Source organism: Varroa jacobsoni, unplaced genomic scaffold, assembly GCF_002532875.2.
Source record: "Varroa jacobsoni isolate VJ856 unplaced genomic scaffold, vjacob_1.0 contig00415, whole genome shotgun sequence".
In the NCBI taxonomy this organism is placed as follows: Eukaryota; Metazoa; Arthropoda; class Arachnida; order Mesostigmata; family Varroidae; genus Varroa; species Varroa jacobsoni.
In genome coordinates, this window is record NW_019214462.1 from 21,477 (window position 1) to 39,859 (window position 18,383).

Consider the following 18,383-nt stretch of genomic DNA (forward strand, 5'->3'; position numbering starts at 1 on the left):
CTGGCATTATATAGACCGCTTTTGTTCTTTATTTAGGCAGTCAAAATGCAGGCACCACCAGCTTCCTTAATCTTCTGTTCCGCTCTCTTCGAAAACCATCTGGCTTTCACAATCACTGGGCTTTGAGGGAGGAAGCCCTTGCCAAGAACTTTAAAGTAGCCGTGCTGCACTACATCAATAACAGGAGCCTTTTTCTCCTTGTTCTTGGTCTCGTCCAGCAGGTTATCCTTGGTCTTGCGGTCAACTAGTGACCATAAAAGTTCCACGTTAATCGTAGGCTGGAAGTAATGGTTCTTCCTGACGTGGAAGTTCCGCATGCCAACTTTTCCAAAGTAGCCAGGATGATATTTGTCGAACATGATACTGCAACATAATAACAAATACGCGTTTTTAATGGCCCAGGCAAATTTATTACTTCAATAGACTACATACGTATTGACCGTACCTATACTTTGTGGGAAAATTCCCCCTACAAGTAACTTAGATTTAAGTCTTAGTGAGAGATACGCACGAGCACGATACATAAAATTCCAAAATCTATAGATCTGACAATAAGGCTACGCGCTTCAATATAAACAGCAAAGGGAAACCTTACCATACGTGCAGAAAGTAAAACGGCATAAAGCGGCATATCGAACACAATTTTAAACCCAGCGACATATCCTTTTCATAAAAGTGTGCTCAAACTATTCTTTTTCTAGCCTTTTCTTCCTAAACGATTCTTTTCTAGGCTTTTTTTCAATAGACATAGCTTTCTAACTTCTGTCGTTTAGTAAATGCATCACCATATAAAACTGACTCCTAACTAGTTTGGCTTATTTACTGAGGCCTGAATCAGAACGTATTTAGTATAAATAACCACACTTGCAAAGCTATTTAGTTTGAATCTCACCTTAACACATTTTTTAGTTAAATCAAAATAGTGGAATCGCGTGAATTCTTACACCTCTATCTACTCATCTTGTAATTGTATTGGAGCCCCGAAATTAATAGGCATGTTCATTTGTAAGCAGAGCTACCAGTTAAACAATATCGAATATATCGGTCGCAAATACCGGCGCATGAGGCTAGGAATCAAACGACTTACAAGCGCTTTGAGCTTACCGGTGATGGTGCTGACCACCAGCATTTCCTCGACCTCCTGGGTGCTTCCTATGCTTGCCAATACGCCCATGGCCGTGTGAAACGTGGCCGCGAAGGCGCCTCGTCTTACGACGAGGATTCTTGCGAAGCTCCGGCATCTGAGATTAAATAGCAGATATTCCCGTGAAAAAACTGTAAAGCAGGCTATTTGACGCCTTGCTGTACATATTCTGTTCTCGAATTGTATGACTATCGTCTATATTATATATAATATGGTACAAATGAAGTCTACGTAGCACCCACAATGGGAGAGTATCCCCATTTGTGTACACTTACTCCGCGTCACCACGTGTGGTAAAAGCCGAAAAGAGCGGAAAATATCCTGTCTACGATGTAATATCACAGTGTCGGAATTAAAAATATGAGTACAGTTTTGTGAGTACAGAAAGTGCGCATAAGAGGCGGATTAATAAAAAGCACTTTTCCAGCAGCAAAGCTTCTTATTAAAATTCAACAGCGAGTGGATACATAACAACTGAGGACAAGTAATATCACGCGGAAATATTGTGGTGTAAAACTTCCACAGAATACTCTTAGCACTTCTGGGTCGACGATTACAGACGATTTTAGGTCAATAACTAACCCAAAAACGCACCTTTCAACGCTTTGGTAGACGCGACTTTGCACGTGCTTGAGCCCAGAGCAAAAGGATCTCGGCAGCGATAGGGCAAAAAACAACAGCCAACTTAGCACCACAAACGTACCAAAATAGTATCATGAAAGAAATCAATGATTTTTCAAACTGTATTCGTAATATCTATGCTGTCTTATATTACTATTATTCAGACCTCACGAAAAAGCTATTAAATTAATTTAACATAAATTGAATATAATTTGAATACATTTCATTATTATCATATGGAAAATTATCATATGAACTGCAATGCCAACAAGGTACCACTGTATTACTAAAAATTCGTGTGGTAAGATCGACGTGTACATCGAAATCTACGATTGTGATGAAATTCTGAGAGAACCGTCCTGGGCCAGTGTGTTCCCTTTACAAAAAACGAGCACAGCTTAACTGAAGTGGAACTGTTGCGGATTTATCACAGATTGGCAGTGCTGCAATTAGATATGCGATCTCTGTGGTAAGCCAATCGTTTGATTGAATCAGAGGTGTTACAACATGGGGATAAAGGTTGATATCAGATTGTTCTTAATCAACTTCTTTTGCTGTGCATTTTCTAAATCAAGACATTTATCTCGCAATTAACATATCTCATTTATGCTGTTTGATTCAAGGTCAGCTGTTTTTAATCGGCTCTCCTGGTGTTCTTTGTGACACCTATCAAAACACCGCCGCCATAAATGGCGGCCCAATGTTCAAACCATGAATGTATTTTGGTTGTAGCACATTACGCGTAGCAATCTCTAAACTTTATTTTAGGAAATGTATGAAACCGAATTTAAAATACTGATGACTAGTTCTCAAGCAAACTCTGTTAGAGTTTGAGCTGTATTAGGATACACTTTTTATGACCTAAAATGAAGAGGTAATAGCAAGAATTTAAAGGTATTATAATGACAGCGGTTTATTTACAAGGTTCTGTGGAAGAAAATTGCACAGGATATGAAAATGAACTGTGTGCGATACTTGACAAATACGTTACTCTAAGTTCCTTGTTCGGTGGAGTAGCCTCAATTACAAATCTAACTTCCATTTTAGGCTAGATCTACAGCTAATTTTGTACATATCTTTCTACTTTTGCAGAGCTTAGCTTCTTGCGAGTTATATTCTTTATACAAACAAATAAATTTGCAATGTGCGTTGTTAAATAAATAATGTTTTGTACAGCATGAATAGTAAAAGAGAAATTTAAGACAGAGACTATATTCAACATTATTTTTAAGCTAATTAGTTACATCATTTATATATTACTAATTTGTTTATATTACTGCCAAAAATGAGCAATTAATCGAGTAATCAGGAGTAATTCGGATTTCGTGTTGCTATGATTTTTTACTGATTTTAGTACTGTTCGAAAAATGATTTGTTAAATGAGAAGCTTTGGAATAAAGTTGTTTCATGTTTACAAGCTTATAAACTTGATGAAATAAACGTTTGATGGTTAGTATAATAAGGTGGTGACTAGATCTTTGAGTCGTGTTGAAGCGAGTTTAATAGACAATTGTGGAACTTCTGTTTATTTTTAATTCTCATTTATTTGCATGAATAATCGTTCTACACTTGTAGCTTGCCAAGTTGTGCCAGTGCTTTGTAGGTATCGCGTTTTAAAGGCACTTCTCAAGGCCTTCATTTGAAGACTTGAAAGGTCTACCTGTCTTACAATTGACTTGATAAAGGTATGCCATATAAGAGGTGAGACTATATATATATATACAGAAATATATTTTTTTGTAAGTCTGTTGACAATGTTCTTTTATTTGTATAGTAAGATATACTCGACCGTAAACTTTATTATGTTGAGATTAGGTTGGTATTATCTTGGTATGTCATTTATAAACAGTGATTTGTTCTATATCGAATTCCGACTATATGAATGATATAGTTTTATGGCAGAATTATTAAGGCCGGAGGAACGTAGTCTGTTGATCAGTCACTGTCTTTTAACGCTATCGAATTCCTTCCTCAGATCTAAAGAAGTCATAGCTACTTTCTTGTTTTCAGTTACTTGGCCGAAGCCGTTTCCAACCACTACTATCGTGCTCCAGAACCATGTTGTTTCTTTATAGAAAAAAGAGTTAATCGACAGTTTGCGGCTCACTTTAGCAGCAACACACAAAACATTGCGATCGGTCAAAGGTTTTCAATACCTGAGTTTCTTTCTGTGGATAGGTGCTGTTACAGAGTTCGTCCAAATATTGCAGAAAGAGGATAGAAGTCATGTTTTATGATTCGGTTCGGTCATTCAGTCTGCTGCTGAAAAATTTTTGTGCTATGAATATGTTTAGAAAAATCACTATAAGTTCTTAAATTTCAAAATGAGACATTTGCTTTCAAGCGGTCGATAAGGAGACCTGTATCATTCGTACCTGTACTTTGCGTAATATTTTTCTGGCACTATCAAGATATATATCAAGTCTAATTTTTGTTTCATTGATAACTGAGCATTTTCAACTTATATATCATTAATTTTGAATTGTGAAGTTGTTTTTCTTTTAGCTCATTGTACAATACTTTTAAATTTCACCTGCCAAAAGGTTTACACTTAGATACTTAGGCGTCGATGACTGATGTTACGTTTATCCTTTAATATTTTTTTTCTTTCGATGCTCTTAGTTAGGTTAAGAGAAATCCAATCCTGTTTAGATAAATTGCTTTTCCTCTGTATCTTACGTTTATTCATAATGCTATGTTTCGTTCATTTTATTTATAGGTCAGTCCAGACTATTTCGAGAAAATTTGTCCAAAGCCATTCACTGTATATTAAGCTGTTTGGTAACCAAAAGTTTGCAAGCATCGCTGCGTTAGACGTTTTAACTAAACAGGTATTTCGTATAACCTGAGATCTGCTCTCCTGACAAAACCTCCTTGGACAGCGAGCTTCTGAGTGTTAGGCACCGCGTCGATAGCAAATCTGACTTTAAATTTTAAAGTCAGATTTTTAAAGTTATTCTGTAAAGAGACCTATGTAAATTAAAATGCGGATATTTGTTGATAAAGCTAAATACACTAACGACTTAATTTTTGTTTGAGGATTTACACAACTATGATTGCTAAATACTATCCTTTAAAACGGTACTGTCATTTATGGGTACTTCAATTTATTTGAGCTCGGACCATTGGCTTTGATTTATTTTATTCACGCATTGAAATGTCACAGCTTACGATCGGTTCAAAAATGAATAAAGTACAAGTACGGACTCCGCGAAACGAAATAGTTTGATTGAAAAATGAAGCATGTATGTGTATACGCACTATGTGTACATGTGCGCTATGCAAATTATCGATTTATTAATTTTATAATTGCAGGATAGGTTCATTATCCACGCTTCGCATAATATTGTTGATGCAAGGTATTTCTTCGTCGTCGACTCAGCGAGCACTGGTAAATCTCGCGCAACCTAGCGCGGAAATCAATTCTAATACTAACTCTGCCACTGAATGTACGTATTTTAATAAGTATTATTTCTCAAATAGGTATTTGCATTTATATAGATTGTCTCTTATTATTATATAGAATGTCTCAATTAATATATTCGATAGATAAGACAATCCATCGAATATATTAATTGCCGTATAAAGTATATTGATATGAGCATAACCTTGCTTATTTCAGTGGTATGATAGTTACACGATATATACGGACAAACTTTTTTCTCTTATGTATATAAAGAAACCACATAAATGTAAGACTCTGCGCAATTTCATGCACACTTAGTGGAAACTTCCGTCGGCACTGCGGTTGTAATGACGGAATTTACTGTACAATACACCGAAATAGCATAACTGATGATATATTAATGCTTTAAGTTGGTATATCATGAACTATATTAATGGACCGAATTGTTGCTATAGCTGTCCCACAAAAGGTATTCAAGCCCGAAAAGTATTGGAAGGTGGTTCAACCGGACGAAGCTATTCCGAGAGGTCTTCATGTTCGCATTAACTTGCAAACCGGCAAAAAAGAGGCCAAGCTTCTTGACAGGTCAGAACAGAGGCTACAGAAAAAAATATACCCAGAAGATCTAAAGATGTACCTGAAGAGCATGAAAAACGAAGGCGATAATCTTAACATGGTCAGTGACTATTGCCTATATTATCTTCTACGTGTCGAATTAGGTTTTATTAACACCTGTATCGTGCTACAGGTGCTAGTGCTATGGTAGTCCACTAGCACAGACAAACGTGTCTAGGAAATAAAAAAAAGACGCTGTAATTTGGTTTGCCGCCGCTAGAGATAAGAATGCTCTAGGTATTATCCACTTTACTAAAAACATGCAGATGTATTTCGGATCTCTTCCTTTAAAAAGATAAAAAACGAACTAACAATAGCAGTTAGTTCGTTTTTTTATAGAAAGGTGGTCTCTATTATTTTGTGGTATTTGCGATCACTGTGAATGTAAACCTGTTAATATAGTTTGTTACGTCTATTTCCCTCTAGAACAAATAATGCTAGTTGTTTTAGAACACCTTGGTTTATATTAGGGTAAAAAATTACTTGAAATACTGCATTCAAGTACTCGTAAAGGAACAGGCAACAAGGTCTTGGTCACCTTTCTTAGGTACTCTTTCATTTTTGGTTTACAGACGGAGAAAGAGAAAATTCGTGATATGTCAAGTATTCAGAAGGAATTTCGGGACTTCGATCTCAGGCCAGTGAAATTAGAAAGCCACACAATTCAAGAATTGCTTGAAACATTTAGGTGAGTATATTTTTAAGGGGCCACCTATACGTAAACGCTCACAACAATTGATTGGCGGTCTAAAAGCACCTGCTGCGAAATTGTTAAGCTTAGCTGGGCGTTTATGAATTAGCCTGTGGAACACATCACAATAACACACCACAGGTAATTTGGTTTGTAAGGTCGAATATATCAAAGAAAATATTCTTAGTGGAGTAAATCATTCTATTGTAGCTCTTTTCCGAATAAGTCCAATTTCCATAGAACTATTTTTAATTAGTGATGTAAATCGATTCCTTAAATTATTCCTTTCAGAAATGCATCCTTATCCTTGGAGGATAAACAGAACAGTCTAAAAGAGATGGAGTATTTACTTCACCAGTATGACGTGGCCCAGGACTTTGTCAAAAGAGGAGGCGTTCGCGATCTTTTGAGTGTATTAGAAGATCGTACCCTTAGGCCTGATGCGGCCCTAGCTTTAGGCGCAGCACTTCAAGGGTAAATTCGTGAACACTTGCCAAAAAAAATTGCTATAAATAACCCTCTATCCAGGATCGAGTTTTTAGTATGACAGTGCAATATAAAGCGCAGTATTCGCAGTTATAGCGCTAAATTGAATAAGCTTTGAGCTACTTATATTTTCATTTTGAAACGTTTTTTTAGTAACCCTGTAGTGCAAGCTGCAGCATTGAACGCTCGAGGAGTTCATTCCTTACTGGTTGCGCTGCGTGATGGTTGTGGCCCACATTGTTTATTTGCACTTTCAACCCTACTTCGGCAGTTTCCCAAAGCTCAGAGGAGTTTTCTTCAAGAAGAAGGTGCTACGATCCTTTCAAAGGTGCGAGATCAAAAAATGTGATTAGTGTTTAGTAAGGAATGCCTATGATACCTTCAGTGCAACTAGCCATATATCAACTTATAGCACCAAAGCTTTCTCGGTCCGTTTGTTCGTCTGACTTAAATAAACCCCTGAAGTGGTTGTATTGGGTTGATTTTGACAGGCCTCTATGGCTTTATTATAAACAGAGCTGCATGTAAGATGAAGAGATTGAGTGAGTACTTGTTTAGGGGGAAATTGTTCTTTTCATTCTATAGAGCGCTATGTTAATTTGGACTCACTCCTTCGTTTTTATATACTTTTTATGTTTTCCTTTTTAGGCGTTAGGATTTTTGATACATATGTATATGAAACCTGTAAGGACTGAGGTGGGCAATATTTTATGGGATTTTCGTTGAAAATTTCTTCTACTGACGAAATTGTAGCAGAATGTTTCCATAAAGGGTAATATAAAAAGGTTTTGAGAAAGCGTTTGAATGGTTTTTTACGCTAATTTCTAATAAATATCAATTAAAAAATTAAAGCAGCAAATGAAGAGTCTAAGTCTTGTGAAGAAGGAAATTCTTTAATTCGTTGTTAGAAACAAATGTCAAAATGTAAAAAAAACATATATTACCAGTAAAAAATTAGCGCGAGATTAAAAATACCAGAGATAGAATCAATCTGCAACATATTTACATATACAAGTTGCATTTAGTATGTTTTGAGTAATTAGTAATCAAATACTCATTATACTGTCTGTTATACGGCTTCTTCGTAAACATCTGATATCTGTAAGCCTCTATATTTTATCACAGCTAAGTGATATTTTGACAGGTGTTCTCCGAACCCGATGCAAGTCAAAAACTAAAAGTAAAAGTGGTTACTCTTCTCAGTGATTTACTGGTCGAAAGAAGTCAAGCAGTGGGAGCAATGCAGAACGATTCTCGAAAAACGTCCTATAGCGAGTAAGTGAATGTAAAAATACAAACAAAACAAATATCTGTTGAAATGGACAATTCACTGCCAAATTGGCGTTTGGTATACGCGAATGATATACCGTACAGTGGTTAATTTTTGTATTTAATCGTTGTGCAGAGTGGATCTTCTCCCGAGTATGGTACAGGCTGGCTTCTGTGAGATGATTCCGCGGCTGCTGGGGTCATTCAGCGAAGACGTAAGAGAGAAGGTATTGCACGCTCTTCACGCACTGGTTGACCATTGTAAATTAGATAAATTGGTACCCCATTTGGAAAGTCTACGTAGTCATTATCGGGTAAGTGTCTGAAGTTTTTTTTAGCATAGAGTGTAGGTTAGTGTTGATCAATTGAAAAAACATCATCAGCAGAAACTATTCTCTAAAAATTACTCATTCATTGTCTATCATGCCTGCATCAGTACTTCAGTGGCCTTATGTCGCACAGTAGCCTCTTTCCCCAGAACTTTAGATGAGATGAAATTTAAGTTTTCTGATTTAGCGATTGACTATTAATCAGTTTATTGATTGAGGTTGGCTGAAGGGTTCAATATATTAAAAAATATAGCTCTACGTAAGACGTTTGCTAAAATTTTGCATAATTAACTTCGACCAAGAGCTTTATACAGGTTATTGTCTAAGAATACATTGAAGCTGCAGTTACCTTTCAATTTAATAATCGTATTTTTTCCAAGACCTTTTTCCAGTATTCCAAAGCAAACAGCTCTCTAGTAATGGGCGTAGTAAAAATACAGTACTATTCCACCATCAGGTAGTATATAGGCTGTTTTAATTTCTAGACAGGTTACGAGTCACACTTGTTTATATTTGATCAACAGTTTCGAATGTATGAGGAGAGCACGGATGTGCCTGACGAGTACTTTGAGGGCCTTTACAAACTGGCGGACGACCTTGTCAAACACATCACTGATGTCAATCACACTCATGGCGAACTGTAGTAACCAAACAACGGACGGATCTCAAGCTGCAGTATTAAGGTAAAAATGGTAACCTACAAAAGCGGGTTTCTTCTTCTATTGTAGGTATATATATGTATGTACCTATATATATGTATATATATTATTGACACATGTTTCATATATATGCTTGTTGGCACGAGTATAAATATAAAACATGTGTCAATAAAGTTTTACTTACATTTAATTACAACTAACACTTAGTGGAATGACGCGGAATAGGTATGTGTGTAACTATCGCTATAAACATGAAAACTGTTACTATTAACAACACACGCAATTTATTTTGATCGCAGGAAAATGATGCACGATTTTCACAGTTGTGTTACTTAACAGATTTAAGAAGACGAACCCACCTGTTGCTTACGGTATTATTATTTATTAGGTAGTAAGCATTTCGACCTACTACGGTGGCATGACTTTACTTACTCTCCTAAATGTTAGTGAACCCGAAACGTTCGATTACTTGAGATTAAAAATGAAAAAGTAGTTATTTGAGTAGCTCGTATAATTGCTAGGACTTGTTAGTCGCCGATATGTGCTTAAACGGTATTCTTAGTAACGCACTCTCATGATTTATCGTTTGTACATGCATGTATAAATCTTTACGTTTAGGCATATTACTTAAGATAGATAACTAATCAGCGAAGTTTTGTGCGAACAATTCATAGCTGGGCTTTTGTCATTATATAAATGCTTATGTATGACGAAAATATGTTAAGCCACGGTCTTGCCTTTGCTGCGTATATACGAGCTGTGTTAGCACATAGTTTACAGTATAAATTACAAATTGTTGACTATTCATGTGGTGTTTCGTACAACATATGGACAGTGAAGTGTTTAAGATAATAATTAAAGCGTTTCGGGTGGAGGGAGCTATCGCACAAGGCTTAATAACTTAATCTTATCTTTACCAAATAATGTCAACTGAATCCACAATATGTGATCATGATAGAAAAACAACATATCTATACCGTTTACTAGTTTGACAGGTCTAAATCTGCTATGCATTGCATATGCCCTATAAAGCTTTCGATAACTGTACATTTCTAGGAACTTAAGAAATTTTGTCTGTCGCGGCAATGCCTTTTATAGTCGAGAGCATTATGTATTAAGTTCGAAACTTGTTCATGTTGGCGGCCGCTCGTCTGGAAATTCCTACGGACGGAGCCGACGCATTGAATGACGTCGCTGAATTAGGTTGCGATGCAGAGGAACGGCTGGTTTTCATTGCTCCGGATGAAGAAGCTAATGTGATCAGTCGGCCATTTTTCGATTGGCTACACGTCGTGTTCAATTTAACCTATAAGAGTACAATGAAGAATGGTTTAAATTAAAGAAAGGCAGATTTTATGAATTTTACGGATATAAAAATCCCGCTTTAGAGGTTGTGAACCAATAGTTTAAACTCTGTAAATGTAAATTCTTTCATCCTCACATCCATTTGGGAGTTACCCTAAAGCAATCTGCGATAAATTCAACATATTTTCTTTAACAAGGAAAAGAAGCAGGTGACTTAAATTTAATAAAGACTGAGAAACATTCGATTATTCATGGAGTCTCGCGTTTGTGCGACAATGTTTTTCATGAATCACGACTCGTATGTTAAACGTTGCATCATTCCGCGGCAAGATAATTTTTTAGTCACTTTCCATAAAGCCCACGAAACAGTATCGTAATTTGCAATTATTATAGTATCACAAAAATTGTTAGTCCCATAAAAAATATGAGACATCCATGACTCCGAATTTTGTTACGGATACTTAGTGTCGCATTTTAATAATTAGTGTTCCGTTCATTAGCTGCTGATGTGCTTCACTGTAGGAAATGAAGGCAGGTTTGGTTCGTCATACCACAATTGTAATGTTTCCACCCTCACTGCATACTTGTTTCGAATAGGCTTGCGCACAGACTAGAACATACATCACCACTACGCGTCCCGGTCGTTCGGGCAACGTCCCGAAACTTCTCGAGCGTTGGACTTCGGCTTTCAGAAGAAGCGCTCTTCACACTGGTGCCGTTCTTCAACGTCCCTAAGCTGATAGTAACAGCCTGTTCCCAAAATCGCTGTTTATCCTTAGTAGAACGCGGCGACGTGCTCTGTAATTGTGATAATAACTACGGTTTAGATATTCCGCACCTATGTTTTCCATAACGCATCTGTGAAGTACAATATTACCGTATGATTGGTACAATAAAGGAGAACTGAACTTTAGCTATATATATGAAAGCGGTACATAAGGATTAGGCTTTAATAACGAACATGTCGAATAGAAATAGCGACCCTTCTAAAAGGATGCACCGATATTTGGAGCACCTGTGGGAACACGGATTGCGTAATTCAGATCATACCGTACATCGGCAATGTCCTGATCAGACAGTAAGGATGTTCTAGCCAATGCCATTGGTGATTGAGGTAATACCAAATCCACGAACGTGCGGCCGAAAGTATTAGACTAGTTTGCATCAATAACGAACTATGATATTTCTAGAACATATAAGTATGCGGCTATTCTGCCTAATACAGCATTTAGACAAATTGCGAAAGCTCCGTTGAACTGAGCTCTGTTGCGTGCGGTTGTAGGTCTATCTGCCAGATTGTTAACATGAAGGAGTTTGAAGGTCTGATCGTAAATGCTACAAGGCGCAGCAAGAACTCATGGAGCGTGACGGTGACGCAACAGTCCTTTTGCGTCACCCGTTATTGGGCATATAAGTTAATAACGCAGCTTCCACCTGAATGATCACGTTTTGCTTAAAAACTACAATATTGTTTTAGGTATTGGAACAAATAATTGGTGAAATCTTCTTCCTCATATACACAAAATGTTGTCAACTTATCGATTTATAGAAGCATTAGGGTGCTGTGTTAATTTTTGTTGGCTTCAAACATTATTACTATCGTTATTATTCCTTCAGGAACTTCTTAATCATTCTGCAAATTATGCCTATAGATACTCTCTAAAATCGGTTACATGCATAGTTGCATAGTATTTCTTGAAAAGGATAGTTATACGTAAGCGCTTATTTAAGCGTAAGAATATAATATTTTGCGATAACAAATATGGATGGTCTCACAACCTCTGCAGTGGCTGGTGGAAGTCTTAAGTTGTTGCCGGTCACGAGCTTTTGTGATTCGTTTAGGGGAAGCATAGAGACAACACGGTTTTGTTGAGTTCCTTCTTCTGGTTGCGAGTTGACTGACTTTGAAACTTCGTTCGCGATGAAGGTATCATTTGTTCTAAAAATAGCATCTGTCGGGTTTGTTATGTCATCAGCGGGTGTGACAATAATCTTAGGACTCGAACATGCTGACATTTCCGCAGCGCGAACCTCTTCGTCTCGATGTTCAGCTTCGGAAAGGAAGCTGCTCGCGATCCTACTCGAACGAGAAGGGGCTCGCATATTGATGTCGGAGTTTAGCGATGATCGATTTTTCTCGAATGTGATATGTGCTTCCTGCACCTCAACAAAGCCTGCAAGATTGTTGGAGTTCTCCGTAACATAATTGTTAGCTGAATAGCTTTGATGAATCGAGTTCCGCCGTGAAGTACGAAAAAATTCGCTTGGCGAATCAAAATTTGAAGTTGCAAGTGTGCCGGCTTTAGTCAGTGTACATGATCCCATTTCAGCGGGCTCATCCCTTAATGATGATTTGAGTCCATATCGTGTATCTAATACCGAACAGTTGTTCTTTTCTGCTTGTCCCTGAGCTGACGATTGATTGTTGAGTTCAGGCAGATTTTTTTTTGAGTATGATCCTAGCCGGTTGAAGCTAGGTGTAGGCAATGCAGCGTCTAATGGGAACACATTTTCCTTGAACGACGTGTTTAATGCATCGACTTCCTTAGTGAGACTTTCTCCTCTTTCTGTGTGCTTTTTAAGAGACCTGAACCTGTCAACTGCCGCATCTTTTGTCTCTAACTTTTTTTCTAACTTATTTTCTTTAAACCTAGCTAAGTCTGCACTTAAATCAGGTTGAGTCATTGAACGTTGCCTTTTTGATTTCGTCAGACCTCCATTCTTCAAAAAGTTTACAACTTCCATAATCAGCTGACCTTGTTTTGAGTCGTTTTCGTCTTTTTTAATTTCCCCATTTGGTTTTTTGGGGCCACTGCGTCGTTGCTTTATAATCTGCGCCAAGGGAGGCGATATGAGCCCAACAGGAGGTGGCGGTGGTGGTGGGGGTGCACCAGTATTAGCTGTGCCCTCCATTTGTGCTACCGAAGCTTTACGCAAAAGTTCGGCATTTTCTTCTCGGAGCTTATGGATAAGTTGCTTGAGCTCACGATTCTGACTGTTCAGTTGCTCCACTTGCTGGCGAAGCTCTTCCACTGCAAAAACGACATCAAATAATAACTTGTTGTATTTTGGCGATAATAGATAAAATGAAGCACAGCTAAATTTTCTACCAGTATGGCGAAACTTTTGGTAAAAGAATTGAATCTTAAAAAACTGATCGTCACAACCCGTCAAAATTCAATTACTTAGTTATAATACAGGATAAAACTAAAGAACAAATAGAAAGTTACAGAAAAAGCAAAACACATAGCACATTATAATGGACAACCTGTTTTAACGCAGTACATTCATATTATACGGTTCTATTTGAGGGGAGCGTTTGTTTTCATCGCTTTGATATAGCAGAATAATCTGCTACACTTACAAAGGAAATATTTCGTGGCGCATCATTGTATTTTTACTTTTACATCTCGCATGTTTTAATTATGTGAACAAGTGGCACGTCGACAAGATCAGCATATTGTTAGCTCTTAGCTGTAGATTCCGATTAAAATTTACGGGTCCAATGAGGAACCCCACTTTGTGTACTTACTTTTAGAATGAACATTCAATAAGAAAGCAATTATAGAGTAACACAGTTCTCGAATTCCTCTGTGAGAGAACAGATTCATAAACTAGTGTAAATGTCAACAATCCTCAGGCAACCTTAAATACATGCTTGAAAGAACTAGATAAACTACAGCTATATGTTTCACGGTTATCTATTGCTACATGGAGTCAAACACGTGTCTACGAAGCCAATTATCGTAAATTAAACACTTTCTATTTAATCAATATGTACATCCATAGCTAACCTTGTGTATGGTGCCTATGGTTGTCGTCGGGCTCCGGTTGAACTGGCATGACTTCGCACATCATCAGTCTTCTTCTTTAGATTACAGCTTCGGCAGGTTCTCTTTATGAGTGGACATCACGTTGAAGAATCGACCGTTTAAGCGAACCAACGAATGGATCTCGCCTTTTTCTTGCGCGCTTTACGCTATGAAATAAGATAACATAACTGACGTCTTAACCGACAACTCGCAGCGACATGGAACTACACCACGCCAAATCTTTAATAAACAAGCTCATTAATTAATCTAATAATATATAACGAAATCACACCTAACGAGGCTTCTTTTAGGTAGCGGCATAAACAAAAATGAATTACTAGCTTGTTGGTAGTAATATTTTCCGTGTGATCGTATTTCGTATTCCGAAGATACAAAACTCAAACACAATGTTACTAGACAATTTCCTCATCGGCAAACTAGAAGCACGGCCTTCCAGGTAATACAAGGCAGGGTCTCGAAGGCCTTAAAACTTTACATTTTATCTAATTAAGCACCCCGAAATCCTCATACCACTGCACACAGTCACAACTATCAGTGTTTACTATTCTGAAACATGGATAGGACGTAATGCAACTATTGCGAAGCATCTACACAGAACTTTGAATACTACCGTGAAATCAATCAGAACACAATGGTCGAGTGTATTGTCACATTGGATTCTTACACGTGAACAATTCAGCACCTCTGTCGCAGGAGGCACAGCTATAACACAATCTGATGGCTACTATGCCAGATGCCATACGGGAGGAGGAACCAGCCATGCGGCAAACAATACTAAAGTTTGATGTATCTCTGTCTCCCTCTTTCTCCCACTCGTTTATTCTTTGTGTTTTCTTTCTCTCTCTCTCTCTTATACTCAAAAAACTTGTCGTCCCCCACCATTGGATATAACTCAGTTGCGCTTCGGCATTTCGTGGCCGGTTTACTCTTGCACTCGCTACACTTACTCATAATTCGTAGGATCTGGTGATCACTAGGCGTTGTTAGGGTTTGTCAGCCTCGGCATCTAAGAAGGGTGCTTGTTGTGGGAGGACAGGTAGTGAGTATTCGCCCTAGGCAGTTAGCTTAGCTAGCTGGTAACGGCAACAAACCATGTTAGGTCATGCAGCCGGTGGTTTAAAAAGTTTGGAGTATTGAAAGCCCTAACAACGGAAGTGTGCGCTGTGTATGGATCGAAGCCAAGCAAAAGAATAGATTACTTCCAACTGCAAGCAGAAGCGCAGAACTAGATTAATACGATAGATAGACTTGCTCGTCCGTAAGTTAAATGGGCAAAGGCTAGGTGAACGTTCTAGCAGCAGGCTGGTAACCATTACTCCCCAAAAAGAGTCATGTTAAATAATAACAAATTAAATAACTCATTTTTGGCTGATTGATGCAGGTCCGTCCATCTCCTGCCCTATGCATTTGTACAACATACTTTGAATGGAGTACAAAGCCAACTAAACTGCTTAATCGTCCTTTCTATACGAGAATAATTGGCCGACGATGCGCGAATCTTTCCCGCTAATCTGATTGAGGTCATCGTAAGAAATGAAAATTTGCAAACATCTAATACTCAGCAAATTTCAATCCTTCTCATATCTAAAATAGAAAAAGCGAAGACACCAGCATTTTCCGCTGGCATAAAATTAAGTCCTACCACATAATATCATTTAAACTATTCCTATATACGAGAAACGTCGCTTAACCTAATTTCACTTTAATAATGATGGAGTTAGACGGCTTCTCTGGTATCGTTACAGGAACGCTGGTGCTTTGACGAGCTACTTATATAATCTTACAAATAACTTCGTAACGTTCCTGTTGAGAGGTCCAATCGTTAAATTCGAGAAATGAGTGCCACAGTAGCACACGTTTGAATAAATATCGGAGAACAGAATAGATAATATTGTTATGCAGGTCGCCTATAACATTTCAACAGAGTATAAGCTATTCGAGCCTTTCGATTAATATATAATATTACTCATGATGTTATTCTATCAGTTAGTTGCCGACCGAATCAATTAGTAGGCCTTTTCATTTGAAATGTGTATATGCTTGAATATTTATGTTTGCATATATACTCATTGAAGATTAAACCGAGCGATTATGCTAATCACTCGATAATTTGCGATAATGCCGGCTAAATGAAGAACACTGCAGGCCATTCTATTTTTTCTATTCTCTTTTATTTATTCTATATGGCGCGTGACATTAATCCGGTTAAAAGTTGGCATGTATATTCTCGAGATTTAAGTGTAAAACACTCCACAAGTAATTCATCATCTGAAACAAACATATTGATGATAAACTTATTGTTATAGTTTTGGAAGGGCATATATGCTATGCACTTTTGAGTTAAGCTTAGCAACCTTCATTGTCATTTACTGAGGACTGAATCCAGTTTTCGACTTACTTCATCTCTTATAAATTCAGGTTCATTCTAAACGACTGTAGAGAAGAGAAAATGGAAGACCAGGGGTGCCATAAAGAACAGAATGCGATGATAATCATTCTGCTACGCTGGTAAAACTGAAGATCATAAAATCAAATTGATTGACCTGAGCATAAAAAAAATATTGGAAATCGAGAAGTAAAGCAACGAAGCGGTCCCAACAGACAAAATAAAGGGAGGATTATGGAAAACCAACAACAAGAACCTCAAAATTAATAACAGAGCACAAAAAAAATCGGAAGAGAGATGCTAGGACACCGCAACTAAATGAAGATACGTATACCATACTAGGTTCAGGCAAATCTGATCTGTCGAAAAAGAGTCTTTTCGACAGATCAGAAGTTTGAGATGTTCCAATGAAATACTAATCGGTATATGGATGTTTAGATATGATTTGCTATACAGAACAATATATAGGTACATGGCTGACCCAGTTCTTTTTGGCAAACCCAACAAGGCACTACATTGTGTATAAAAGGATAGACGCAGCGATATGGTGGACGGGTAAATCAAGCAATCCTATAAGACGAACAGGGGAAGGTTCTTCTAGACCGGCATTGACCTAGTAAAACTACTGTAAGTGTGCTTCTTGTCGCCTAACAGACCTGAGGAAGCATTTATACGGTGATTTTCGGAGCTGGAGGATGTGCACATAGCAGGCACAAGAGAATCATTATCACGGGGGACTTCGTGTGCTGTTGACCTAAAAATGTAGTACATTTACCCAAACAAGGTGGAATCACAGTAGATAGCGGAGGTGGTTGGTTGATGATCAATGCTAAGAGCACGCCGACATCCTCTGAAGAAAGAGAGAATCCTTTATTAATCCCACAACTGGTTCTCAGAGAGCCCCATCCAGAATGCTTGATGGAAGAGTAGCAGAAGGAGAGTAATGTAGAGGCGAGCAAAAACACTTTTTTTTTCCAAAAGAAACACGACAGAATTACAGAATCTGGCAAGTACGAAAAATTAATTATAAATTTGTGGTTCGGAAAATGGACCAGATAATGACACAAAGCACAGACGATAGTAATGAACACAATCAACCAAATAATTAATATATAATTAATAGTTAATTTTATGCCTGGTTTCGAAGAATATCTATAGCCTTTCTAGTTTTAGGCCATTCACTGCTGTTATAGTGATCTTCCAGAAGTGGTCTGGGTAGCGTCGGAAAGCAGGGGCATTGAGCTTCTTAATGCCTCGAGGACTTAGGGAGTTGTTGTAACGTGTAACAACAGCAACGACTAGAATTAGCCAGTTATTCCAACAATGTTCGTATAAAGGTACGCTTTTGGCTCTATTACAACGGAAAAAAATATAAACTTCATGCCAAAAAAAGATGAGCATTTGGGACGAAAACTTATTTATTGAAAAGTAAGTCGAAAAAAACTAAATTAACAATACAATACTTAATACATCTAATTTTAAAAAGAAAGTGATACCAACTCATTTATTTCGCTTAAAACCAGTTTAGAAGTTATGCTTAGTCAGCCTCCGAGATGTAGAGCTTTTTCAAGTGCACATTTCTAAAGGCAACACTATGATATAAAATGCATTAGTACATAAATTGCACGTATTTACTTGG

The 18,383-nt window shown here is 37.6% G+C and overlaps 3 protein-coding genes across 8 annotated transcripts; 1 reads left to right on the top strand and 2 right to left on the bottom strand.

Annotated features, from left to right (window-relative positions):
- Position 1: 1 nt before the first annotated feature.
- On the bottom strand, positions 2-1,848 carry RpL27A (ribosomal protein L27A). 2 transcript variants are annotated; one of them, XM_022851865.2, is made up of 3 exons: positions 1,739-1,848; positions 1,105-1,241; positions 2-363 (listed from the first exon to the last, which is right to left on the bottom strand). In XM_022851865.2, the coding sequence occupies exons 2-3, from the start codon at positions 1,239-1,241 to the stop codon at positions 33-35; spliced, it is 468 nt and encodes a 155-aa protein (XP_022707600.1). In that variant the 5' UTR covers positions 1,739-1,848; the 3' UTR covers positions 2-32. The 2 variants fall into 2 exon arrangements, with proteins under 2 accessions (XP_022707600.1, XP_022707601.1); XM_022851866.2 differs by lacking the exon at positions 1,739-1,848 and adding an exon at positions 1,420-1,565.
- Positions 1,849-1,976: 128 nt separating this feature from the next.
- Sil1 (Sil1 nucleotide exchange factor) lies at positions 1,977-18,172 on the top strand. Of its 5 annotated transcripts, none has more exons than XM_022851862.2 (10): positions 1,977-2,234; positions 5,081-5,214; positions 5,627-5,847; positions 6,359-6,474; positions 6,769-6,951; positions 7,117-7,291; positions 8,108-8,238; positions 8,369-8,546; positions 9,086-9,244; positions 16,777-18,172. In XM_022851862.2, the coding sequence occupies exons 1-9, from the start codon at positions 2,221-2,223 to the stop codon at positions 9,203-9,205; spliced, it is 1,272 nt and encodes a 423-aa protein (XP_022707597.1). In that variant the 5' UTR covers positions 1,977-2,220; the 3' UTR covers positions 9,206-9,244; positions 16,777-18,172. The 5 variants fall into 5 exon arrangements, with proteins under 5 accessions (XP_022707597.1, XP_086828961.1, XP_022707595.1 ...); XM_086972835.1 differs by lacking the exon at positions 16,777-18,172 and adding an exon at positions 14,400-14,628; XM_022851860.2 differs by lacking the exon at positions 16,777-18,172 and adding an exon at positions 11,123-11,444.
- LOC111271199 (uncharacterized) lies at positions 9,482-14,460 on the bottom strand. Its single transcript, XM_022851849.2, has 4 exons — positions 14,320-14,460; positions 12,305-13,557; positions 11,147-11,323; positions 9,482-10,526 (listed from the first exon to the last, which is right to left on the bottom strand). The coding sequence occupies exons 1-4, from the start codon at positions 14,381-14,383 to the stop codon at positions 10,335-10,337; spliced, it is 1,686 nt and encodes a 561-aa protein (XP_022707584.1). The 5' UTR covers positions 14,384-14,460; the 3' UTR covers positions 9,482-10,334.
- Positions 18,173-18,383: the final 211 nt, after the last annotated feature.